Source organism: Phyllopteryx taeniolatus, chromosome 21 (assembly GCF_024500385.1).
Source record: "Phyllopteryx taeniolatus isolate TA_2022b chromosome 21, UOR_Ptae_1.2, whole genome shotgun sequence".
NCBI classification, from domain to species: domain Eukaryota; kingdom Metazoa; phylum Chordata; class Actinopteri; order Syngnathiformes; family Syngnathidae; genus Phyllopteryx; species Phyllopteryx taeniolatus.
The window spans coordinates 8116868-8143928 of NC_084522.1; the positions used below are offsets into that span (position 1 = coordinate 8116868).

The following is a 27061-nucleotide window of genomic DNA, read 5'->3' on the forward strand; positions in this document are numbered from 1 at the left end:
ATGTCAACATCACCATTTCTCTGGCACAAATATAAAGCAAAAAGCAGCGATAAGTGATTTTCGCATGAGTGTGGGAGATTAAATTTACTCGGGTTGTAATTTGAGCCGTATCGCACACTTCCAATCTCATTCCAATTAAACGGCGCGGTGGGGTTCCTACAGCGGGAGGAGAGCGCTCGCAGGGCAGCCTCGATCGCCTTTGGTGGGCGGTGCGTCCTCACCCCCTTTCCCCCCTCTTCTCCGTCTAGCTCACGCGCTATCTCCGCCCTCCGGGGAGAGGCGCATCCGTTGAGCGAGCGCCTCTTCTGTCTTCCTCTTGCCGCCGTCTTTAATCGCAATCGGACTGCGGTAAAGGGACGCCGGTTCAGTGCAGGACTCTACTGGACCACATTGTGGATGTTTTGGTTGAGAACGGAGGCGGAACTGAACCGAGAAGAAAGAAAAAAAAAAAAACCAAAAAACTGCAGCACAAATGTGGATGTTTACCTTTTTTGGATGGGTGCGCGAACCGTAGCTGTGGGGTGGAAAAGTGTTATTAATGCTGAGCGGGAGTTCCGATTGATTCCAGGTGCCCGTGAACGCATCATGACCACAGCCACCCGGCTCCAAAGAGAGAGTGCAACATCCCAGCTGCCGCTGGTGGTCCTCATTAGACTTGGAGGAGGAGAGGTAGAAGAAGAGAGGTGATGATGATGATGACGATGCTGCTTCAGTAATCTGACTCACACACGCACACACATATACATTTCTTCGTAAAAACACCTGACCGAGGCCTACACGCGCACACTTGCAGGGGATGAGTGAGGGGTCACTCCAGGGGGACGCTCAGGTGTGATTCTCAGCCCCGCCGCCGTCGCCGTGGCAACCTGACAACCGGCCCAGTGGGTCCGCAGCCTCGGTTGTGACTGAGCTGTCCAGGTTTCATCACCAGGAAGCAACCCCCCATCATTTTTGGGTGAGTGCTGCACACACACACACACACAATTTGGCAGCACCACATGCAAGTCGGGGTCTTCCATCTGTACACTCACCAGAATCAATATTAGGGACCCTCGCACAATATCATGTACCCAAATGTTCAGTTTTAATTGACGCTCTCGAGGCTAATGACACATTCAGTTACCTTGTCTCTCGTTACTTTTGTCCAAATCGTCCCAATTTTACCATATTGTACTATTTTGTACAAACGAGAAGTTCACTCACCTGTTCTACTAGCACGTATGTCCTCATTGTCACTATTATAATATATCGTACTTTTATGTACAAATAAGATGTTTAGTTGCATTATTTGTCGCTATACCTTTGTACTAATTGTCACAAGTGGTGGGAGACAAGGTAACTCAATGTTTTATTAGCACAAATTACAAATAGTATTACTGTGTATAGTACAATAGTGATTATTACCGGCACTACTTTTGTCCTATAGCATAGTATAATTAGACGTGTGGTTTTCTTGTCCCCTACCATGTCCTAATCGTCACTACCTTGTGCTAGTGATGAGGGATTTAGATATCTTGTTTCCTACCACTTTTGTACTAACTGTCACAAGTGGTAAGAGATGAGGTTGCTAAATGTCTCATTAATAGTATTATATTGTACAATAGTGACTATTAGCACAAAGGTGGTAGCGTTGAATATGGTACAGTAGTGACAATTTGCACTCGATTGTACTATATTGTGCAAGTGAGCTATTAAGTTACCTTGTCGCCTATCCTTTGTGACAATTCGTACAAAATCATGAGCACCAAATGTTATGACAATGAATACAAATGTGTTTTGTACTCATTGTCGCTATTCTACTATATGATATAATTTTGTGCTAATGAGAGGTCCTTTTCTGCAAATAGCCTGCTTGGCTTGCAGTACTGTGCCCTCTATTGAACTTACATTAAGAAATAAAAGAAAACCAGGTTCCACTTCATCTCCTTGTTTTATGGTGACTACTTGAAATTGAAGTGAAACTGCGTGAAATGTGAACCAGGCTAAACATTAGTAAAAATCTTTTTGCTTTGATACATGGAGGTTCATTTTGTTCTAATAATTATGCATGTGAGGGAACACTTGGTTTCCCACCCTTGACTCGAGAGTACTTTATTCAAAATCTGTTTTTGAGTATTTAAATGTATTTCCCTTTCAAATGAATGACCAAAAAAAATCCTTCTGGATCCTACGACTCCCCTAGAAAACATCGAGCAGCTCTTACACTTCTACAGTTGGCAGTCAGTCAGAAGCTATAATAAAGTCATTTCAGGTAAAAGCGCAATATTAAATGGAGGAATAATTCAACTATAGGGTCGAAAATATTGTGAACAATTTGATTAGTTCATAAAGCATACACTAAAAAAATGAGGAGAATTTTAGTTAGCAGGCCACTTCATGTTTTCACACAATTGGACAATTGGACGTCATTTTGGGGTGGACTGTTCCATTTAGGCAGTAATGACTCAGAAACAATGAGAAGTGGTAAGAAATGACTCGCTCTGCACCTTTAGCCACACAAATCTGTTCTTCCTTTCGGGGAAACCGGTTTAATAGATTAAGCGAGTATTCGGGCCACCCTGAAAAGAATAATTAGCTTCGATAACAAAGTCATAGAAAAAAAATAAATATTGCGAGTGTACATGCGTCTGACTTATGATTACGACTAACTGTTAACTTTTTTGTCTTCATTCTGTTAGCATGTTCTGAATTTAACAGGGGGAAAAAGACAACACTGAAGTCGTACTATAACCAGCATAAACGTCTTCATATCATAACTATTATGACTTACCTCTCATGACATTTGCACAATTCTACAAGAAAAAGTTGCAAAATTACAAGAAAAAATAATAGTTTTATGAGAACAAAAAGACTATAAGAGGCGTAAAGCTATTATGTATGAGTTTATTACCATCAGCATATTTATGAGACTAAAGATGTAATATTATCAGAAATAGTTGTAATTTTTCAAAGTATAAAGTGCAAAAAACTGAGAATAAAGAATAATATGTGAAAAAGCCAAATTTTTATGAGACTAAAATTATGTTTATGGGAATACGTTGTAATATTACGTGAAAGCCGTTGCAATTTTACGAGAATAAGGTTGTAATATTACGCGGAAAAAGTTGCAATTTTATTGGAATAAAATCATGATGTCTACAAGAATAAAATGGTTATGTTACATGTGAAAGTCTTAATTTTGAGGGAATAAAGTTTTTATATTTACAAGAATTAAGTTGTAATATTGCAAGAAAAAAGTCACAATTCTATGAGAATGTAGTAGTAATATTACACGAAGAACGTCTCAATTTTAGGAAAATAAAGTAGTGCTTATGAGAATGAAGTATCGTAAACAATATTTACCAGAGTGAAATTGTAATATTACAATTAAAGGTTGCAATTTTACTAATGTTTGCATGAATAAAGTTGTAATATTTAGCAAAGAAAGTTTGAATATTCAGTGAGTAAAGTCGTAACGTGAAAATATTTCAGAGAAAAATTTTGGAGAATAAAGAAAGTAGACAATTACGACTTTATCGTCATAGGATCAGGACAATTTTCCTGCATTAGTATATATTATTTTTCTTTTTGTGTGTGGCGTTAATACTTATTTTTAAGCATTAAAACAATTTGATGACTTCCTACTTGTACATGCCAATCGGAAAAAAGAGCAAACGTAACATGCACGTGAGATTTAAAAAAACAAACAAACAAAAAAAAATCCTATCAATTAATCATAGGAACAGCTTGAGGTGGAGCGCCAGCCATGGTGACATTTTGGGCCATCAAAGGACAACTGTGATGAGCTGTGCTGCTTAGACTTGTGACACAGGATGATAGAATTTATACATGCAACTCCCAAAAATTTGATGAAAATGAAACTCAACCACAATAAGTCAACTCAGAAGTACAAAACTTGACTTGTGTATGTGTGTGTGTGTGCCTTGTAGCTGCATGGACGCGTCGTCAAAGTCGTGGCTGCCGCATCAGGGTCAGTTTGGGTTGGGTGGTCAAGTGGAAGTGTGCTGTGCCGGACCCGGCGTTTTAACCCCAAGTGAGTGCGCTCCAATCCCCCAAAAAGCTGTCCCACTGTACCTCGTTTACCGTCTCTTGTGCTTCACGTTACCTCCGCCAAGGAGGTTGTATCTATTTGACGTGGCGTGTTGGTTTGTTTGTTTTTTGTGTGTGTGCGTGCAATTTCCTGTTTTTGAATGCATCAACAAGAATTATTATTATTTTTTTTAAATACAAATTGGGATGTTCCAGTAATATTATAATCCAAATCTACACATAAAAATATCATTAGAAATGAAAGCTGCAAGCAGTGGTGAACAGACCCTCACACTGCCTTTTTAGTGGCAAATTCTCCAATATGATCATCAAACATTGACGCCATGTTCTGCCAATCTGATGGCGTAGGGAAAAAAGCTTGGCAGTTTAGTGTCGCCCATCTGTCTAGGATAGCCGCTTCCGATTGGGGCTCATTTGGGTGAATTCCCTACTTGTATTTTGTCAAAGTAGGAGCCCTGGAGTTTCCCTGCGATGGCTGCTTCATGCCAAAATTGCCTTCTTCCTGTTCAATTTCTAGCATGGATCCTTGAGACTTTTTTGTGCATCCAGGCATGTCCACCCGATTTGTTTATTGTTTTTAAATGATCATCAATTTCTATGCCATGCACCGCCCACATTAGGCAGTGTAGGCAAAAAAAAAAAAAAAAAAAACCTTTGCAATTTAGGTTTGCCAATTAGTCTAGTATACTTGATTCCGGTTAGAGCTCATTCGGGCCAGCTCCCGAGTAAGATTTTGTCAGAGCCTTGGAATTCGCCCAAAATGGCTGCTTCAAACCAAAATGGCCCACTTCCTGTTCAAGTTTCACCATGGGTCCTTGACAAGTTTTTATGTGTCCTGTTCATATAGACATGTACACCCAATTTTTTGTGGTGGGTGAAACTGGTGTTGGGGAAAATTTTTAATTCTTAATTAGAAAAAAAAAAAAAAAACCTTCTTCCCCTTCCCCCATTTACAGTTCAGTAAATCAACTTCTGATATGAGGAAATACATACTGCATCACTATCAAATTGGTTGTGTTCATGATAAGATTGGAGCACCTACGAGGGCCTAGACAGGTGATTTACTCTTACTTTTTGAAGATGTGCTCCTTCAGTCGCCATCCCATTTAGGAGCCGTTTAACAAACTCCGCTGCTTATTTATTTGTACTGCTTTTTACGTCATTGGCTGCCTCAGTGAATCTCAGCACTCGACTTGTGAGCGTTTTCCTTTGACATCCTGTCGGGTTTCCCCTCGGCTCAGATACACTCCCAGGAAAGAGAACACTATCGTACTATATTCTGAAGTATTGAGTAGTATTATGGCTCTAGGAGGATTCTCATTGATGCTTGGACTTTTAAGTGTTGGTAAAAAAAAACAAAGTAATAGTTGTAATGCATGAAAAAAGGCACAATTTTATGAGAATAAAGTTATATTATTATGTGGAAAAACGTTGTGATATTTAAGAAAAAGGACAGTTTTTAGTAGAATATAATTTTAATATTATGTGGAAAAGTAACATTTTTACAATAATAAAGTTGTAATGTTATGCAAAAATGTGACTAAAGTTGTAGTGTTACACAGAAAAGTCACAAATTTAAAAAAATCAAGTTTTAATATAACATGAAAAAAGTTTCAATTTTAAAAGAATAATGTTGCAATAATACACAAGAAAAGTTGCAATTTGAGAATAGAGTAATAATATCCCGCCCATCAATTTTCTAGACCGCTTATACGACAGTAAGAAGTCAAAACTTTAAAAAGAATAAAGTAATACAGGACAAAAAGCTGGAATTTTATGAGAATAAAGTTGTAATATTACGCAACAGAAATCACAATTTTAACAGAATAATGTAATATTAAGCAAGGAAAATTGCAGCTTTATGAGAATAAAGTTGAAATTTCACATGAAAAAAGGCATAATTTAAGAAGACTGAAGATGTTTTACTTGAATAGTAAATATTGCACAGAAAAAAGTCCCAATTGTACAAGAATAAAGTTGTCATATTATGCGGAAAAAGTCCCAATGTAAAAAAAAATACATTTGTAATATTATGCAAAAAAAAAAATCACTTTTGTTTTATTGCAAACTCAACACGCTGTGTTAAAACAACAACAAAAAATAGTGTGGTGTGGAGAGCAAGCGATGTTCCCATGGCAACCAGGCCTCAGTCACTTCGGCTAGCTCTCACTTGCACGGGTGAAAGGTGAGAACGCTGGACTACAAAAATATCAACACGGGCACTTTATCGAAAGTCAATATTTTTCATTTTTAAGTGCCATTACATGCTGATGTGGCCTCACGTTCATGTCCATATTTAAGCCAATGGGAGCCGGCCTCCTACAGCTTCCTCCCGCCCACACACTGCGCTACCTCAACCCCTCCACCCACCTCTGCTCTTCAAATCCTGCTGCTTCTCTTCTTCTTCTTCTTCTTCTTCTTCTTCTTCTTCTTCTTCTTCTTCTTCTTCTTCTTCTTTTCCTCCCGTGCCTGTTTTTTTTATATTTCCTTGATTGCTGCCTACGGGGCTAAAAATAGCGGCAGTCAGAAGTGTCACTTGTCTTTCTTTGCACACTTTGCATAAACCGCCGAAAGCCCGGCTAGCGCTTTCTTTCAATGTTATGCCATCAGAGATGCAGGCTTTGCATCACATATTAGCGGATGCGGTCTACAGACGGGATCAGAATGTGTGTTTTTTATTTATTTATTATTATTATTTTTTTGGCCCCAAAAAATAGTGGGATAAAGAAATACACGTTATTGAGGGTGTAGTAGTACCATTCTGAAAAATTTTAAATTCTGAGAAATATTACATGATTAGTGTTTTATAAAGAAAAAGGTAATTGCTCGTTTTCTCATAAAAGTCAGGCTTCATTCTCATAACATTGCAACTTTGTGTCTCATAAATCTAGTAGTTTAATTATGACAGAATTATTCTATTTTTATAATTTTGTAGTTATAAAAGTGCGACTTTGTTTTTTATGTTGTTATATTTCTACTTTATTCCCTTAACATTTTGACTTTAATCTTATAGTTTGTCTTCATTCTTGTAAAAAATATGGCTTAATACTTTACTTTTTTCCATTAAATTTATGACATGGTTACATTGTTCTATTTGACTTAAATCTTGCAATATTTTGACTTTTTGTCTCCTCACAAAATTTTAATTTCATTGTTATATTGTTACATTACTATATTTTGACTGTAGTTAATATTAATATTATTTTGACTTTTTGCAAAAAATCATGACTGTCTTGTTATATTGTTTCGTTGTTATATTTGGACCATTCCCGTAACTTTGACTCTGTCTTCCATGGAATGACGACTTTGTTACATTGTTGTATTTTGACATATCGAATAATAGTTTGACTTTATTCTCACAAGATCGTAACTTTAGTGTTATAAAATGACACATTAATTCTCATAATATTTTTGTATTAAATAAAATTGTTTCTTCATAAGATTACAAATTTATTATGCTGTTATATTTTGACTTTAATGTTGTAAGATTTCAACTTTAATCTCACAATAAAGACATGGATGAGAATGAGAATTTGGTATGGACGAACTTGACTGGCCTCAACCCAAAAGAACACTTTTGTGTAGATTTGGAATGGGCAGTGAGCCAGGCCATCTCGTCCAACATCAGTGTGTAACCTCACAAATATGCCCCTGGAAATATGGTCATAAATTCCCAGAAACTCACTGCTAAACTTTGTTGAAAGCCTCCCCACAGATTAAACCATATGGATTTAGAATGGTATATCACTTCAAATTATATGTGAGTTGTTCTGACTGGTCCAAATGGAGTTGCCAGGGCAACAGCAGAGTTGCTGTATTTATGTACCATCCAAATGATTTTGAATGTGATGTTTCCAGGTCACATTTATATATGTTGTGGGTTGAGTACAGCCAAGAAATAACTGTTTGACCCGTCGGGCTTCCTCCGGGCTTTTCCCGCACGTCCTTTTCTCTCGTGCTCAGCCTCAAAGCTGCTGGGGCAACGCCGGCAGCTTGTCAACGAGGCATCAAGATGATGCGTTGTTTTTTTTTGAATACTCTCAACGCCGTCCCCGAAGCTGATCGTCTGGGCGGCTCGCTTCAAACGAGCGAGTCGGGCTCTTTGAACCTTTTTTGAGGCACATCAACCACTTCAGACCCACAGTAGACTTTACAGACCGGCTGCTTATTCGCTGACACGTGGCAGATTTTGGGCACATGGGATGGATTTCCTCAGTTTGCGCAGGAATTGTATCATGTTGCATAAATTGATGTAATTAATGATGACACCCATATTGTCCTAGGTTAAGATTCCCAGGTTCTCAGCGTGAATCCTGGAACTTAACCGGTTCTAGGAGGCTGTTACTTCCCCAAATATTAGCTGAGGGCAGTTATTTACTCAACTGCACATGGGGGAGGTGACTTCTAAGAGGGGAGGTCACATTTTTATAGAATACAGTGAACCTCTGCATATTTATTTCAACATTCGCAGATTTGGCTCTTGGACAACTTTTTGTGGGGAATCTATCCTCAAAAACTTCACCTATTTGTGTTTTTGGGGGGCTCAGGCTAAAACTATGGCTAAAATAAAAATATTACTTTGGTGTCATTTTGGGTCAAGAAACTGTTGAGGTGATTGGAGGAGCTTAATTTAGTCAGGCTATTAAAAAAAAAAAAAAAAAAAATCAACTTTACCGCCATCTTTGAGACTTCTCAAATTTGGGAGCAGTCACACAAAATTTCCAGGACAAATGACCTTTGAATGACCTTTGAAAGTGGACAAAATGACCCTAAAAGGGCCGCTATAAACCAAAATGGCTGACCTCCTGTGTCTTTTTTGTTGCCATAACTTCTTGAGACTTTTTTTGTGCATCCTGGAACTTAATCATTTCATTTCATTTTGCTCAAATAATCTGGCTTCGGGGGCTAAACTTTTTAAGTGTTTATTGGCCAATCATTCAACTTCATGGCCGTGCTCCGCCCATGCGCGATGATGAAACCTCTGATATTTTGCAATTTAGCTTAAAATGACCGCTTCACACCAAAATGGCTGACTTGGTTTGTCTTTTTGGGTATGGCTTCTCGAGACTTTTCTATGGGTCTACTCTTGATAGACTTTGTTAGCAAATTTCACGTTGCTAAGTGTAAATGGCTTCTGGAGCTGAATTTTCACAAATTTCCACCCTACCGAGCCAATTTTGCTTGTACGCAACCCCGTCAAACATAAATTTAACAACCCTGCACGTTTTGGTGTCAAAAGACTATGAGGTCATTACTATCTCTTTGGCCCGAACACACAAAATATCACGTATGACCTTTTCAACGCAGCTCGTCGCCCTGGCACCCAGTCATGAACGGAATGTATTTATAATAAAAACAAATTTTTGTCTGGACAAATTTCATTTCTGATTGAATTAAAAGACGTATTCTGAAAGGGACGCACGCATGCTAAGTGGCGAGTACGGTTCTCTTAACACCCACTCCGCAGTCTTCTTCCTCGGTATCGCGGCTCGCTGGAGGCTGGAGCCGCCCACACACGCAGCAATTTGCATCCCAAATGGAGAGAGTCAACACACACGCACACACACGTACACACACGTTTGGCGTCACATTAGTTCATCAGGTGGACGCTTCCCTGCTGAAGAAACCGCTCAGGTTCAGGACATGCGCTGCGTCATCCGCGTTTTGTTGGTTTTGCACCGTGCCACCACCTTGAGCGGTTCAAACGCAAGCTAGTTGTTGCCATGGAGACCAAACAATTAGCCCGGGTTTCAGAATAGAACCTGGCGAGCGGCCCGTTCGCAGGCTTTGGGAGGAAATCGCCGGATGACAGTGTGAGTCTTTTGCTCACATTAGTCATTGAAGTCAAAAAAACAGACGAAAATAGAATAGAAGGGGAAGAGGGAATTGATACTTGGGGTGGTAATAGCTAACATTTTATCACATATGTATGATATCATACATATTCACAATGTGGAGAAAGAAATATTGCAATACATGTTGAAGGCTTATTGGGGCCTCACTGAATATAGTAAAATGGTCAAAATGTTACGAGAATTACGTTAATATTAATTCTCCAAATATTGATCGTAGTCATAATACTTCCACTTTAGTCTCTTAACATTTTCTCTTAAATCTTGTAACATTTTGATTCTACTTGTAACGTGATGAGAATAAAGTTGTATTTTTTAATGGGAAAATCCCCCAATAATTGACAAAAATAAGGTAATTTAAAAAAAAAAAAATTATTCACTGAATATTATGAATGTTTGTTGTAAATATCCGACTCTTATTCTCGTTAAATTGTTTCTAAATTCCAATGAAATTTTGACTTTTTTTTCTCAAACTATTCCAACTTTATTGTTGTTTGATTATGATTAATTTCTCATGATCTTTCATAAAATTACATTGTTAAATTGTCACATTGTTAGTTTGAATTTATTCTCATAATATTTTGACTTAAATCTCATCACATTTTGATTTAAACCTCATAAAACGTTTGACTTTTTTCCTTCATAAACTCACGACTTTTTTTCTTATTGTAATATTGCTGCTGATTCCGATTCTGATTCAAATTCTGATTCTGATTCTGATGGAGAAAAGCAGAAATCGTGAACATGAACATGGACACACAACACACTGTGGAGCGACCACACCAGGATTTACTGGGATGCTAATTGCCATGAAAGATGTACGATCCTCGTTAATACTGCTAGACTTTAAATCACCTGAGAGACTCTTTACATGTTTCAGTGCTGCTGTTTTGGTTAGCAACAAAGTTCAAATGGACTGATATCATTACAGTAGCTTCACGTTTTTTGTCGTAATGGGGAAAAGGGAGGTGTTTACTTGTCTTTAGCATCTAATCGACCACTTTTGTTATGCGAGGTACGGCCCACAGTAAAAAGCCGCTTTTGTCACTGTGCTGTTCTTTAGCGTGATGGAGACTGTGGATCACTGTTTTTTCAGTGTTTTTATGAACACTGTTGTTGACGTGTTGACTGTGCATCATGGATTTGTCATTAACACGCAAGTATGTGCTCTGTCGTGGTTTCTAATTCAGTGGAACTTCCAAAGTGGAACGGTCTAACAACGTAATAAAGCTGAACTAAAGTAAAACTGCTTACCCTTTGAAGACATCTGACTGGTTAAGTTGCCACGCAATGTTATTTGACCATTAAAAGGTTAAGTGACCAAAGATGGATTCTTGCCTAATAAGGAGCAAAGTTAGCAAATAGGGTTCATTGTTAGATGTTACCACATATGGTTCTTAACCGTTAAAAGCTATGTTGAGACACGGTTTAGCTAAATTACCAAAAATGTTTCCTTGCCCCAAAAAGCCAAGTTGTGGCATCACTCTTTAGGGCCTGTTTGACATTGGAGCTTCCACTGTATTGTTTCAAAGTGAGCTGTGATAAAAAAAAAAAAAATTCCTTCATACTTCCAATGGTCTTTTTTTAATTGATTTTTTTCCCTTCAATAAATGCGCAATTTTCTTGTGATTTAACTTGCCATGGTGCCATTTTTCCCGCCCAGACCAATCACGCAGGGCGAGTTTTGCCTCTGTGCGACAGTCAAGCATGGAAACGCCTCCCAACGCCACCCCGCAGTCCTTCAGGCAGCCGGTGAGTGCACAAAAACACGATGAAGTGAAGATGTGTGGAACTAAAAGCCACTGTTATGGATGATTTTATTGTATCACATTAGATTTCTAGTTGTTTGTCCACGGTGTTTCTAATTGGAGAACTCCAAAATGCAACCATCTTCATGACATTTTTTTCATCTAAAGGTTGTTGAAACTGTAATATACAAACTTCAGCACTAGGTAGAGCATCTACAATTGTGCTTTACCACTTGACATTGCGCCACTAGGAGCAGGCAAACGTGTGCTTGTTGGATTTCGTGGGATTCAGATAACTAAGCTCTATCCATTTCTGTGCTGTGCGGTGATTGGCCAGTCTTTGTTTTTGAGGTGTGGTTCACTGAAGTTTGTTAAGTATTCGGCCAATAGGGTGTTTAAATTGTGGGCGAATGAACTATTTCTTCAGTTTTTATTCCAATTTTCAGAGTTTCCTTAATCGAAGGCTGAAGGGCTCCATCAAGAGGGCCAAAAGTCAGCCCAAACTGGACCGGACCAGTAGCTTCCGACAAATGATTCTGCCTCGGTTTCGTAGCGCCGATCAAGAGAGGTTGGTCATTTTTGTTTTTGCAAATTTTTTCTTCATGTGATTTCAGGCAGTTTTTGTCTCCATTGGAAAAACAACACGATTAAAACTGCTCTGGGGTATCATTTATTATATCTGTATGATTATGTGAAGTTGCAAAAAAAGAAAAAAAGCATGCAGTTCCTGCGGCTGTGATGCCAGATTCTTCTTTTGCATTCACGGGTCACGTCCCAGAGGAATCCAGCCTGCATTGTTGTCGGAATTTCCTGCTGTACTGACAAAATTCAGTCACGACGCGGACGGGAAGTGAAGATGACAAAGCAGAAAGTGGGGCTATTATGCTGACGTTAGCCACAGGAAGAGGAGAACAGACATTTTGGGGGCAGCTATGGGTGTCCAGTGTTGTTTAACAATGGATACTTAAAAAACAGAGTGGAAGAAAGCAGGGGCTGTAAAGTTCCAAATTAGGGTTAAGTTACTAAACAGACCCTTGCCCATTCGAAGCTACATTACTGTACATGGTTCGTTCCTTTAGAGATGATAGCCACGGTCGAGAAGAATCAACATTTTGAGGGCATGTATGAGTGTCCAATGTTGTGTAGTAACATGCTCAAAATATAATGGCGTGTAAACACAAAGTTGAAATGTTGAAAGTAGAAACCCTACATTAAATCAGGGGGGTGCTGTGGAGACCTATATAGGTGGTAAGGGTCATGGGGGGTGGTCACCTTGACTTCCTGAACCTGAAATGGGTTCATACCGCTGCCTGACAGCTGCCTTCACAGCCGGCTTCCCGTTCTGCCCACACACGCTTAATTCTCTCCGTTGATGATGCGAACGCATCCGACGTCCAACTTCGCACTCTCGCTTCCCATCGCAGCTGCTCTTAGTCGCCTGCCAAGATCTCCCCCCCAATCTACTGCATCTTGTGATTGACATTAAATGCAGCACCAAATTCACACTACAAAAGTACATTTTTAATTTCACTCCTTTAATCCCTTCCTAATTTCTAATCCCCACAACAGCAGACCTGTTCACAGTGCAGCGAAAGAGCTAATTTATTTTCAAAAAGTCTTAAAAATGTCCCTGTTAAAGCGAAGTTACCAAATTTCTTGCCTAATAAGGCTGAAGTTGCCTGTTAAAACCTATATTATGTTGTATTTCCTAGCCCGAAAAAGTGCTACCCTTGACAAATAATGCATCAAGTATGAAATATGATTCCTTGCCAGACAAGGGGCTAAATTACCAAATATAGTTCCTTGCCTGTTAAAAACTACATTACCCATTGAAGTGAAAATACCTGTAAAGCTGTATTCCCACTCACTTACTTCCCGACCATCAGAACTGAAATGATTTTCTTTACTGTGTACATTTTTCCGTCACACTGCTGCTCCTGTTAACGAATGACGCAGATGAGCCGAGTCAACAAGCCAAACTGCAAACAACAAGAAATGAAAGCTCACTGCTCTTGCATCCAGCCAGCCTCAAAACTCATTATAAAAGGATCATCTCTAAAACTATATTTAGATTGTTAGGTGTGATACGCAAGGGCTTTCCTAGTCACTGTGACTCACTTGTGTATCGAATTAAAGTCTTTCTGGATAAGTTTATTTAAGGATTAATGGCAGTCACATAGTTGGAGCTGTGAAAGTTTAATGCATTGTTTTTTGTTTTTTTTCCCCTGTTCATTCTCTCCCACAAGGACACGCCTGATGCAGAATTTCAAAGAATCCCACTCCCACGAGTCGCTGCTTTCTCCCAGCAGCGCTGCCGAGGCTTTGGACTTGGTGCTGGATGAAGACGCCGTCATAAAACCGGTCCACTCCAGCATTTTAGGACAAGAGTATTGCTTTGAGGTGGGCACTTGCTTTTTTATTAAGCTACCAAAATTGTCGCTGCATTCCGATATGAAGTGTTACCCTTCTCATCAACCCCACAATGCACCATTGACCTGGAATGCCCAACAGTCTGTGACGTATTTCCAATCTCACCAGTATTTTCAGCAAATTAGTCTCTGGTTAACTTTCTGCTCCATTCACAACTGCTGGAAAATGAATGCACAGAAAAACTTGAATGAATGGATGAATATAATGTGAGGGATACTTTTAAGTTCTAGAAAATGGGGGGTGGCTCAAATTACCATTGCTCCGTGTCACTTTGCACTGGATCAATTTGCTATAATAGCGAAATTAGTTCCCACTATTTTCCTGCAGACCCTATCCTCCACCTCTAGTAGTAACAAATTAGAAGGAGAGTGTTATTGGACACACAAAGTTATGTTGTGTAGGAGACATTTCGGCAAGGATCAAATTCTTTGTACTATTAAGAGTAGACTGGTTTTAGTCACAAACGCGGTACCATCGTTGTTTGCATGGAACATTTCTTGCTCTTCTGACACCCCCTGAACTTCATCTGGATTCAAATATTTTAAAATGGGATCCCACAGAGCTCTGAATGCAGTGGTCACAAATTTTAAACCTATGCCATGGCGACATCGCATTGCTAGAGTCTAGATCCATACCATCAAATCCACATTGCACCAATGACCTGGAATGACCGGTTTCCTCCCACATCCCAAAAACATGTGTGGTAGGTTGATTGAAGACTCTAAATTGCCCGTAGGTGTGAATGTGAGTGCGAATGTTTGTTATTTTCTATGTGCGATTGGCTGGCGACCAGTTCAGGGTGTACCCTGCCCCCCACACGAAGATAGCTGGGATAGGCTCCAGCAGCCCGTGACCCTAGTGAGGAGAAGCGGTAAAGAAAATGGATGGATGGATGGATATATGTATAAGTGTGTGTGCGTGTGTGTGTGTGTTTGGTGAACTCTTTCTTCTGTCTTTTCCCGCCTTTAGGTGACCACGAATTCAGGGACAAAATGTTTTGCCTGCCGTTCCGCTTCAGAGAGAGACAAGTGGATTGAAAACCTGCAAAGAGCTATCAAACCCAACAAGGTGAACCTACTACTAATTGACATCTGATTAAAAGCAATTCCATTGGCACCAGTAATCAATTGTGGGTATTGGATGAGTTCAAAAACTGATGTACAAAGTGCAAGTTTCAAGGTACCGTTGTTAAGGCTCATTTAACAGTTTCCTTTCTTGTCCAGGACAACAGCAGGCGTGTGGACAATGTGCTCAAGTTATGGATCATTGAAGCTCGGGACCTGCCGACGAAAAAGCGCTACTACTGTGAGCTGTGTCTGGATGACATGCTGTACGCCCGCACCACCAGCAAACCTCGCACAGACACAGTCTTCTGGGGCGAGCATTTCGAGTTCAACAACCTGCCCACCATTCGTAGCCTTCGCTTGCACCTCTACAAGGAGACGGACAAAAAGAGACGCAAGGTAATGTCACTTTAGCGGTAAACTTCTGTTACTTCTGTTACTACTTTCTGTTTCACCAAATATGGTTCGTTGCCCTATAATGGACTAACTGACCAAAAATGGTTCCTTGACAGATAAGGGGATAACTTATCGAATATGGTTCCTGCCCCCCTCCCCCAAAAAAATCCAAATATGGTTCCTTGCCCAGAAAGTAATTAAGTTACTATATATGGTTCCTTACTAGATAATGGGTGAAGTTACCAAGTATGGTTCCCTGTCTGACAAGGGACTAAGTTACCAAACATGGCTCCAGATAAATGGCTATAATGTGTTGTCATGTGATTCTAGGAGAAAAGCACATACCTCGGCCTTGTCAGCATCCCCATCTCCAGCATCACGGGCCGTCAGTTTGTGGAGCAGTGGTACCCCGTTATCCAGTCCAGCGTTTTGGCCAAGAGCGGCGGCGTCGGGAGCGGCAAAGTCATCAACGCCTCACTTCGCGTCAAATCCCGCTACCAGACCATGAACATCCTCCCCATGGAGCTGTACAAGGAGTTCGCCGAGTACATCACCAACAACTACCGAACACTGTGCGCAGTTCTGGAGCCGCTGTTGAGCGTAAAGAGCAAAGAAGAAGTGGCGTTCGCCCTGGTGCACATCCTCCAAAGCACTGGAAAAACTAAGGTAAACATGACCTCTGCCAAGACTTAAACTTGAAAATAGGTATCTTAACAAAAAATGCGACCTTCTCTCAGGAGTTCCTGTCTGACATGGCAATGTGCGAGGTGGATCGATTCATGGAGCGCGAGCACATGATCTTCCGGGAGAACACACTTGCAACGAAGGCTGTGGAGGAGTACCTCAAGTTGATTGGTCACCGATACCTCAAGGAGGGGATCGGTAGGATCTATAGAAAACATTTTCTTTGCAAGTGTGAAAGTGTTGCGTTACCAAATATGGTTCCTGTTTTGTTTAAAAGCAAAGTTACCAAATATGGTTCCTTGCCAAATAAAAAGGGAAGTTACCAAATATGGTTACTTGCACGTTTAAATCTAATTTACCAAATATGGTTCCTCTCCTGTTAAATTACCAAACACACTTCCTTCACTGATAAGTGGCTAAGTTACCAAATATGCATCTTCGCTTGTTGAAAGCTATGTTACCGAATGGTGTTTCCTCCCTGATATGGGTTAAGTTACCAATTATGGTTCCTTGCCAAATATAGCTCCTCGCCCAAGCATGTCCAATCCAAGCGTGATGTTCTCCTGGCAGGTGACTTTATCCGAGCCTTGTATGAATCTGAGGAGAACTGCGAAGTGGACCCCATGCGAGTCCCGCCCTCGGTGCTGGCTGACCACCAAGCCAACCTTCGCATGTGCTGCGAGCTCTTACTCTGCAAGATCATCAACTCCCTCTGGTGCGTGTCCGATGTCTCTAAGATAAATCCTTTCTGTTTGTCATGCACTTCTCTGATGACAACGAGTCTCATCGCGTTCCTTCTAGCATATTCCCCCGCGAGCTTAAGGAGGTCTTTGCCTCATGGCGGGCCCGGTGCGCCGAGCGCGGCAGGGAGGACCTGGCTGACAGCCTCATCAGCTCCTCGCTGTTCCTCCGCTTCATGTGCCCGGCCATCATGTCGCCCTCGCTCTTCAACCTAACGCAGGAGTACCCGGCAGAGCGCACCTCGCGGACCCTCACGCTCATCGCCAAAGTCATGCAGAACCTGGCCAGCTTCAACAAGTGAGTCCCCCGTCACGTCCAAATTTTTTGAAGAGGCTCATTTGATTGAAATAATGTGTCAGGCTGTTCCTATAGGTGGTGGCTGTACACTTAAAATAGCAGAGCTGATAAGGTGCCAACTTACTAAATATGGTGCCTTGGCCAACAAAGATTTAAGTTCCCAGCAATGATTCCTCATCCAATGATGGGTTAAGTTACCAATATAGTGTGGTCCCCACTATAAACAGTTACAAAATATGGTTCCTTACCTAATAAAGAATCATGTTACCACATGTGGTTCATCACCTGATATTGGGTTAAGTCGCCAAATTTGGTTTCTTGCCTGTTAAAAGCTCAGTTTGGTTCCTTGAACAAAAATGGGTTATTTTACCAAAGATGGTCCCCTCCCCGATAAGCAGTTGGGAAATATGGTTCCTTGCCCAATACAAAATAAAGTTACCAATATACAATATTGGGTTAAGTTATCAAATTTTGTTCTTTGCCCGTTAAAACCTCAGTTTGGTTTCTTGCACGATGATATGTTAACAAATATGGTCACCTCCCTAATAAACAGTTATCAAATATGGTTCCTTACCCAATAATGCCGACAGCGTTCCCAAATATGTTTCCTTTCCTGTCAAAAAGCTAAGTTACCAAATGTGGTTCCTTGCCCGCTACGGTTACCAAGTCGCCAAGGTCATGCAGAACCTGTGAACAAGTGAGTCCTCAGTCATTCTGACTGATTGGATTTAACTCATTTGTCAGTATTTCTGTGTACATGCCACAGGTTTGGGCCGAAGGAGGAATACATGTACTTCATGAACGAGTTCCTGGAGATGGAGTGGGGCTCCATGCAGCAGTTCCTCTATGAAATCTCCAACATGGACGCCGGAGGGAACGCCGGAGGCTTCGAGGGCTACATCGACCTCGGCAGGGAGCTGTCCATGCTACACAGCCTGCTGTGGGAGGTCATGGGCCAACTCAGCAAGGTTGGTTGACCTCATACATAAGAAAGTGTCGAATGAACCCCTGCATTGTAATGTAAAATTGACAAATTGAGGCAGCAAAACCTATATATGCTGAGTGTGACCGAGTAAAAACATTGAGAAAAGCCATCAAAAGTAAAAATTCTGGTTGCGGTCACATTTTCCCAACGTGCCCACAGGACGCCATTCTTAAACTGGGTCCATTGCCTCGGCTGTTGAATGACATCAGCGTGGCCCTGCGGAATCCTCAGCTGCACGCCACCACCAACCACCAGCCCGAACGGCCCAAGGACAGACTCTTTTCTCGGCCCACGTTCAATCGTCTCATGTCCTCCGACTTCCAGAGCCTGATGATGCGTGACTTAAACAGGTAGGTGTCCCCCCTCCCCCTCCGCTTCCCTCCTCCTCCATTTCACAAACTAGATCATTGTGTCCTCCGGGAGGCCTCACCGTGACGGGTAATTCTAACGCGGCGTGACACCGCCGCATCACACGGGTGTAATTAACAGTGAAGCGCAGAACGAGAAAACTCACAGGATGGGAATTCTGCAGCTCGAAACACAATGCCAGGCTTATTTCCGAGAGCCCTTCTAATGTCACCTAATTTATCTCCAAAGGCGGCAACTTTTTTATCAATCGGTAATTGCCGGCACCATCTGTTCCCAGACCTTCTTACCCAAAGCCCTTTTCCTCCGCCTCACACTTCCTATTATCAGGAGACACCAGCTCTCGTTATAGCCTAACACTTAAAATGAGAACACTTTACGTAAGAGCAATAACAGCTGTAATTGCGACTGTTCGCCCCCCTCCTTCCCACCCTTAAATTCCTTCAAAAATAGTGTCGACTAAGGGATGTAACTACGCAGTGGCGTTTGTGTATGGGGCAAATGATGTCATCCAATCACAAATCTGCCAAACTGCAAATATGCAGAGATTCACTGTAGCTCCTCAAAAAGTAGCAAATGTCTCTTCTACTGGAGAAAAATAAATGCCTACCTATAGTCTACAGTAGATTCCTCCAATCAGAAAAAAAAAAATAACCGTAACTAACTTTACTTTACTTTAACTTTCACTTCACAGAAGCTATATTGTTAGGTCCGTACTGACCCTCCAAATGCAATATCAGCACTCATTCCTCCAACTGACCTTTGTCTCGTGTCTATAGTTCCATAGACATCTCCCGCCTGCCTTCGCCCCCCACCGGCGTGTCGGCCGTCGAGTCCCTCTCGTCCAACCTAAACATGAGGCGTCAGGCCGAACGAGACCTGCGCTCGTCGCGGGAGGTGTTCTACGTCACCCGGCCGCCGCTAGCCCGCTCCAGCCCGGCGTACTGCACCAGCAGCTCTGACATCACAGAACCCGACCCCAAGGTAACGGAGTGAGTCATGTGTGTAATATTGTCTATGCCCCAACGGTCTAACATTTTTTGAGCTAAAAATGTGATGTCTGGATATCACGTGAGCCATCAGCGCACCTCACTAGACCTCATTTTAGCCACCATCGCAGGATTTGGCTTTTTGTGACCCTTTGTTGCCCAATTTTTTGGGCAGGTTTCTAACTTCCTGTTTTTGTTCAAATCCTGTTGGCTTAATAGGATTCTCTAACGTTTTGTAAACAAAGTTTGATTCGGCTCTTGCGTCGTGCAGTTGGCTCCATCTGTTGGTGCTATTTGACCAAAGGAGCACTGAGACTGCTACATTTGTCCGTAACAATTTGTTCCAAATTTAATTGATCTCAATGGTAAATTTTTTGTTAAGCACGGTGTCGTAGTGGTAAGCATATCTGCCTCACAGTTCGGAAATTTCTCAGTTTATAGATGTTATTTTTTCAGGAGGGGGAAAAAAAACATATTGTAACTGTAATTATCTCACTTCACTCGCAAACAATAAGAGTTAACTGCGGAGCCCATTTAACTGCAGTTGCTAACCAAAACGGCAGCACTTAGGTAACAGTCACTCAGGTAAAGGTGAAACAAGTTCCCGGTGCAGCCTTAATGATGAGCTCACGAGACGGTATCTTTAATGGCAATTAGCGTTCCAGTAGACCAGCACGCTGGGTAAGTGTGAATGTGAGTGTAAATAATTGGTATGTGTTCTGTGATTTGACCAGCGACCAGTTCAAAGTCAGCTCGGATAGGCTCCAGCTCACTTGTCACCCTAGTGATGATACGCAGGAAGGAAAATAGATGAATGGATGGAAAATCTTTGCATGTTCCGCTGCATAAATAACAAAAAATATAGAAATTGGATTATAATGTTCTGTTGTTGTTTCTGGTCTCAGGTTCACAGCGTGAATAAAAGCGTGTCCATGATGGACCTCCAAGATTCACGCATGAACAGCATCTCCAACCTGAACTCTGTGGGGGACATGCTCACCTCCTCTCAGGCTTCCATCGCCGGCCTGGGCCACAGTTTCGGAAACCTTGGCGGCCCCCTCCGCATGGGCGGCCACTTGCCCAGCGGCTTGGCGGGCTCCGGCCTGAGGCTGAGCCAAATGGGCCACATCGGCGGCCCCACTGAGTCCATCTCCCAGCAGCAGCAGCAGGCAGCAGCGGCCATGCACTACCCGCTGTCCTTCCAGAACCCTCTCTTCCACCTTGCGGCGCAGAACTCGCCGGCCCAGCCTCCGCCGCCGCCCCTCCTGCTGGCCCCGGAGCCAGAGAACGGTCACCACGCCTACGCGCCGGCGTTCGGCAATAACGCGTTCTCCCGCAGCGAGGACCTGTCGGCGCTCCGGTCACAGAACAGCCTGGTGCAGCCCAGCATCGTCCACTCGCACAGCTACAGTGACGACTTTACCCGGCAAAACCAAAACAATGACTTTGTTTGGCACCAGCTCTCACTGCAGGTGCAGGTAAGAGTGCCTCACTCTTAATAAGACTTTCCACACATGCAAATTAATTCCCAGTTGCTTCAAAAATAATGTTGACTAAGGGGTGTAACTGTACACTAAAACCCCCCACAAAATCGGAATATATGTACTGTTCTACTCCGAGTGGCAACTGTATGGCTGTATTGCCAAACAGTCATTTAAATTTTTACATTAAATAGGGTGATCGGTTTACGATGGTTGTAGTAAGTAGCTCACAAGTAACACAGAAGCACTGTAATGCATACATTTTCTTTAAAAGGTATGTGCAATATAATACAATTAGTTGTTAATTGACCACTCACACTGTGTAAATTGCACTGGTTCTAATGATACCATTATGTTCGGTAGTGTCCTGAGCTATTTCTGGCCTGCTGCGTGGGCTGCGATGGAACAAACATCTCATCTCTCAGCCTCTTGTTTTTTTTTTTGTTTTTGTTTTAAAAGACAGTTGGTGTTAGGATGATTGTTCTCATTGAATTAATTATCGACTTGTCCTTTTTTCCTCAAATATAATTAACCATCTTCTCTCAGAGCATTGAGACATGACATCTACAGGAAGGAATATTGAAAGAAGAAAATCTTCCCTTCCTTCTGGCAAGAAAGTTTCTTCTACTTGTGGAAAAAGAGCCCATAATGTGTGTGTGTGTATGTGTGCGTGCGCGCGTGCGCTGTTAGCTCATGCTATGCATCAAACCAAACTCAATGCAGCCATACCTTTTGGCTTTACTATGATAGCATTGTTCTGTTGGGGGACTTCAATGCTCACGTGGGCAATGACAGTGAGACCTGGAAGGGCGTGATTGGGAGGAACGGCCCCCCCGATCAGAACCCGAGCGGTGTTCTGTTATTGGACTTCTGTGCTCGTCACGGATTGTCAATAACGAACACCATGTTCAAGCATAAGGGTGTCCACACGTGCACTTGGCACCAGGACACCCTAGGTCGCAGTTCGATGATCGACTTTGTGGTCGTGTCATCGGACTTGCGGCCGCATGTCTTGGACACTCGGGTGAAGAGAGGGGCGGAGCTGTCAACTGATCACCACCTGGTGGTGAGTTGGCTCCGATGGTGGGGGAAGATGCCGGTCCGACGTGGCAGGCCCAAACGTATTGTGAGGGTCTGCTGGGAACGTCTGGCAGAATCCCCTGTCAGAAGGAGTTTCAACTCCTACCTCCGACAGAACTTTGCTCATGTTCCGGGGAAGGCGGGGGACATCGAGTCCAAGTGGACCATGTTCCGCGCCTCCATTGCTGAGGCGGCCGACCGGAGCTGTGGCCGTAAGGTGGTCGGTGCCTGTCGTGGCGGCAATCCCCGAACCCGTTGGTGGACACCAACGGTGAGGGATGCCATCAAGCTGAAGAAGGAGTCCTATTGGGCCTTTTTGGCCTGTGGTACTCCTGAGGCAGCTGATGGGTACCGGCTGGCCAAGCGGAATGCAGCTCTGGTGGTCGCTGAAGCAAAAACCCGGGCATGGGAGGAGTTCGGTGAGGCCATGGAGAAAGACTTCCGGACGGCTTCGAGGAAATTCTGGTCCACCATCCGACGTCTCAGGAGAGGAAAGCAGTGCACCACCAACACTGTGTATAGTGGGGATGGGGCGCTGCTGACCTCGACTCGGGACGTTGTGAGTCGGTGGGGAGAATACTTCAAAGACCTCCTCAATTCCACCGACACGCCTTCCCATGGGGAAGCAGAGTGTGGGTTCTCTGAGGCGGGCTCTCCTATCTCTGGGTTTGAGGTCACCGAGGTAGTTAAAAAGCTCCTCGGTGGCAGGGCCCCGGGGGTGGATGAGATTCGCCCGGAGTTCCTAAAGGCTCTGGATGTTGTGGGGCTGTCCTGGTTGACACGCCTCTGCAACATCGCGTGGACATCGGGGACAGTGCCTCTGGATTGGCAGACTGGGGTGGTGGTCCCCCTTTTTAAGAAGGGGGACCGGAGGGTGTGTTCCAACTACAGGGGGATCACACTGCTCAGCCTACCTGGTAAGGTCTATTCAGGGGTGCTGGAGAGGAGGGTCCGTCGGGAAGTCGAATCTCAGATTCAGGAGGAGCAGTGTGGTTTTCGTCCTGGCCGTGCAACAGTGGACCAGCTCTACACCCTCGGCAGGGTCCTCGAGGGTGCATGGGAGTTCGCCCAACCAGTCTACATGTGTTTTGTGGACTTGGAGAAGGCGTTCGACCGTGTCCCTCGGGGAGTCCTGTGGAGAGTCCTTCGGGAGTATGGGGTACCGAACCCCCTGATACGGGCTGTTCGGTCCCTGTACGACCGGAGTCAGAGTTTGGTCCGCATATCCGGCAGTAAGTCGGACTCGTTCCCGGTGAGGGTTGGACTCCGCCAAGGCTGCCCTTTGTCGCCGATTCTGTTCATAACTTTTATGGACAGAATTTCTAGGCGCAGCCGAGGCGTAGAGGGGGTCCGGTTTGGTGGCCTCAGTATTCCATCTCTGCTTTTTGCAGATGATGTGGTTCTGTTGGCTTCATCAAGCCGTGACCTCCAACTCTCATTGGAGCAGATCGCAGCCGAGTGTGAAGTGGCTGGGATGAGAATCAGCACCTCCAAATCTGAGACCATGGTCCTCAGTCGGAAAAGGGTGGCATGCCTTCTCCAGGTCGGGGATGAGATCTTCCCCCAAGTGGAGGAATTCAAGTATCTTGGGGTCTTGTTCACGAGTGAGGGAAGAATGGAACGGGAGATCGACAGGCGGATCGGTGCAGCATCTGCAGTGATGCGGACTTTGTATCGGTCCGTTGTGGTAAAGAAAGAGCTAAGCCGAAAGGCGAAGCTCTCAATTTACCGGTCGATCTTCGTTCCTACCCTCGCCTATGGTCATGAGCTGCGGGTCGTGACCGAAAGAACACGATCCCGGATACAAGCGGCCGAAATGAGTTTCCTCCGCAGGGTGTCGGGGCTCTCCCTTAGAGATAGGGTGAGAAGCTCGGTCATCCGGGAGGATCTCAGAGTAGAGCCGCTGCTCCTCCGCATTGAGAGGAGCCAGGTGAGGTGGCTGGGCCATCTGATTCGGATGCCTCCCGGACGCCTCCCTGGTGAGGTGTTCCGGGCATGTCCCACCGGGAGGAGACCCCGGGGACGACCCAGGACACGCTGGAGAGACTACATCCTTCGGCTGGCCTGGGAACGCCTCGGGATCCCCCCGGAAGAGCTGGATGAAGTGGCTGGGGAGAGGGAAGTCTGGGCGTCCCGCCTGAAGCTACTGCCCCCGCGACCCGACCCGGATAAGCGGTAGAGAATGGAGAATGGATGGATAGCAGGGTCGAGTGTTATTGTATGATAGTTTTTCAAACACTCTAGTCTGGCGGCCGGGCTCCCAGCTGATCATGTCATGTCTGATCATGCGTGGAGAAACTGGTCTGGGGGCCGTTAAATGACCAACCTAATGCCGCTAAAGTTGGGACTAAAACATTTACATGGTTATTTATTTTCACACCTGATGTGTGGTCAGCCACTCTATTTGTATACAAGCAACTGAAAAGTACATTTTCCATAATGTCTCCTTTAACAAAAGTTGAAAATGTCATACTAGAATGCAGCATATCATGCACCAATTCAGCACCATGGGGTGTTACATCTTTCGAACAGTCATGTAAATAGACGTATCTACATACACGACTCTGCTTTTGAACCCTCCCTCCTCTCAAATTGTGTCCTCAGGAGTCCCTCCAACAACAGCACATGATGGGCGTCGCTTCTCAGACGGCCACCGGAACCGGCACGCCCGCCTCCTTGGCCACGCCCCCTACGACCGTCCACCCCGTGCGCCAGTCCTCCATCGCCCCCCAGCTCCTTAAGTCCCAGCGCTCCGTCAACACCCCGGCCACGGCCACTCCGCCCAAGGCCCGACCCCAGAGCAGGAACCTCCTCCTGGAGTCTACCGACGCAAACTTCGTTCAGGCCAAACAGCGGCAAACTCAGCCACCCCCACAACAACAACCGCAGCCAACACAAACGCAGCAGCAGGAAGCTGTGACGGACAGCCCGGCTCCCGGGCTGCCATTCCAGACGGGCTCCGCCAAAGAAAACCAGAACCCATCCTCCGTCGCCGCCACAGCCGAGGACTCGACGGACACGCCAACCAAAAGCGGCAAAAAAACGCAACAGCTGCAGCCTCCGCAGCAACATCTCCTCAAGCCGCTCGGCAACAAGCAGGTCAGTCATTTAATGCTGACATTTAGTGTGTTTATTTACTCAAATGCAAATGTTGGAGGTGTCTATTAGAGGGCCTTTATTTCAGGAATGTGCCCCAGCAGATCGACCTTCAGTGAAAAAAGAAATTTTCCTTAACTCTGTACTCTGTATATCAATGTTTTTTTGAGTAATTTCCTGGGCAACATGGTGGAGTAGTGATTAGCACGCTGCCTCTATGTTCTGAAGTTCAGGATTCAAATCTCTGCTTCGACCCTCCTGTGTGGAGGTCACAGTCTACTGTCACGCCAACTGTCGTTAAAGACGTCGTCTCCCCATCATTAATAGCGCCAATCACTTTTAACATTATGCACAGTTTGAACAATAACACTGATCTTAATTATAGAAGAAACTGTACTGAACTTAAATAATGATTCTGTTAAAACGTATTGCACGTAAACATTTTACCTAAATAAATGTTTAAAAACAAGCAGTTCTAAAAAGATCAAATGAAGATGTATTTTACTTAAAAGTTACGAATGAACTGTACTTAATAAATGTACTGTACTGGATTAAAAACTAGGCTTTATCAGGATTTTTGGGGCCGATCACAGATCAGCAAGTTTAAAAAAACGATAACCGATCACCGATCCAATCACAAGATGGAGCAATGTGTCTACAGGAAGTCCTCGAACGAGTTCCTTTCCTACGCTGGCGACTTAACACAAATTTCCGCATAAGTCGGATTTCACCGTTAAAGTCGAAATTTACGGCGAAATACTTCTGTTACGGGTATTGTCCCACGTGATTGTGACATCAAGCTCAGTGTGTGTGGGCGTGTGCGTCGATGTGCGAGTGAGACGTGACTGTGCAGGCGTCGTCCGGCAGGACTGTGTGTACAGTGGCAGGTGTAGTGACGGCGACCGGGGAAGAGTAGCGATTAACGTTGACGTTGAATGTGCAGAGGAGCTAATAAAGCCATTAAAGCAGCAAATCGGTGCTTTGTGCCTTTATTGTTGCCGCCACCCAGCTCAGCTGTGCAACGAGAGAAGGGAGTTAACCCCTGTGTCTCCCGACCACGGTCAGTTGACCGTAGCAGGAAAGGTTAACACTTTGTATAAAGAAAGTAAAATACATTAAAATAAAAAAAAATAAGATGCTGTACTTACCATTACTGCTGATAGTGTGAAAAAAGGAGGGCGAAGATACTCCCGCCTCACAAACACAGACAAGCACTATGCACTAGCTAAGCAGAAACACTATGGTGCTGCGACAAAATGGCAGACGAGGGACGGGCGTCGTAATGTCGAAACGTCGTAGGTCGAGTGTGTCGTAACTCGAGGACTTCCTGTACTTCCATGACTTGTTCATTTATTTTATATACTTGTGTACTGTATACTGAGTACTGTATCTTCAAAATTATTCTCTAGTATTTTAGACAAAAGTTAAAACATCAATGACCTCTTGAGGGCATTCAAGGATTTTGGCCACTGACAAGTTAAAGTCAAATCAACATTACAACATGACAGAAATAATGGGTGCTAACTTACTGTCATTAAATTACATTATGGCAATTAAATTACTTGAACAAATACTGTTAATGACATGCTTACTCTAACTTTCTCACTGTCCCGGCTTTATGGACGGCTGTTGTCCAGAGTTTGCGTCCGTTTACCTTTTCCTTTTTTTTTTTTTTTTCTCTCCACGCTGCGTTGCTTGAACGCGGCATGCTCCTCCTTGTGTACATTCTTCAGGTGCCCGATCAAATTTGTCGTGTTGAAGCATTTAGATGACGTTCCCCACGACGTATTTCATTGTGCACA

At 43.6% G+C, this 27061-nt stretch overlaps 1 protein-coding gene across 2 annotated transcripts in view; it reads left to right on the forward strand.

Annotated features, from left to right (window-relative positions):
* The window catches only part of LOC133471350 (ras/Rap GTPase-activating protein SynGAP-like), a 36372-nt gene continuing 9311 nt past the window's right edge, over positions 1-27061 (forward strand). Inside the window, exons 1-17 of one of the 2 annotated variants that reach the window (XM_061760807.1) lie at positions 1-683; positions 794-955; positions 3930-4033; positions 11566-11654; positions 12097-12218; positions 13897-14050; positions 15050-15148; positions 15304-15543; positions 15871-16206; positions 16278-16422; positions 16795-16939; positions 17026-17262; positions 18029-18230; positions 18407-18597; positions 19393-19597; positions 20508-21080; positions 24768-25262. In XM_061760807.1, the coding sequence (XP_061616791.1) occupies positions 3934-4033; positions 11566-11654; positions 12097-12218; positions 13897-14050; positions 15050-15148; positions 15304-15543; positions 15871-16206; positions 16278-16422; positions 16795-16939; positions 17026-17262; positions 18029-18230; positions 18407-18597; positions 19393-19597; positions 20508-21080; positions 24768-25262 (3333 nt within the window). In that variant the 5' untranslated portion in view covers positions 1-683; positions 794-955; positions 3930-3933. Of the gene's footprint in view, positions 956-3929; positions 4034-11565; positions 11655-12096; positions 12219-13896; positions 14051-15049; positions 15149-15303; positions 15544-15870; positions 16207-16277; positions 16423-16794; positions 16940-17025; positions 17263-18028; positions 18231-18406; positions 18598-19392; positions 19598-20507; positions 21081-24767; positions 25263-27061 lie in introns of both variants that reach the window. The other variant, XM_061760808.1, reaches the window with a different exon arrangement.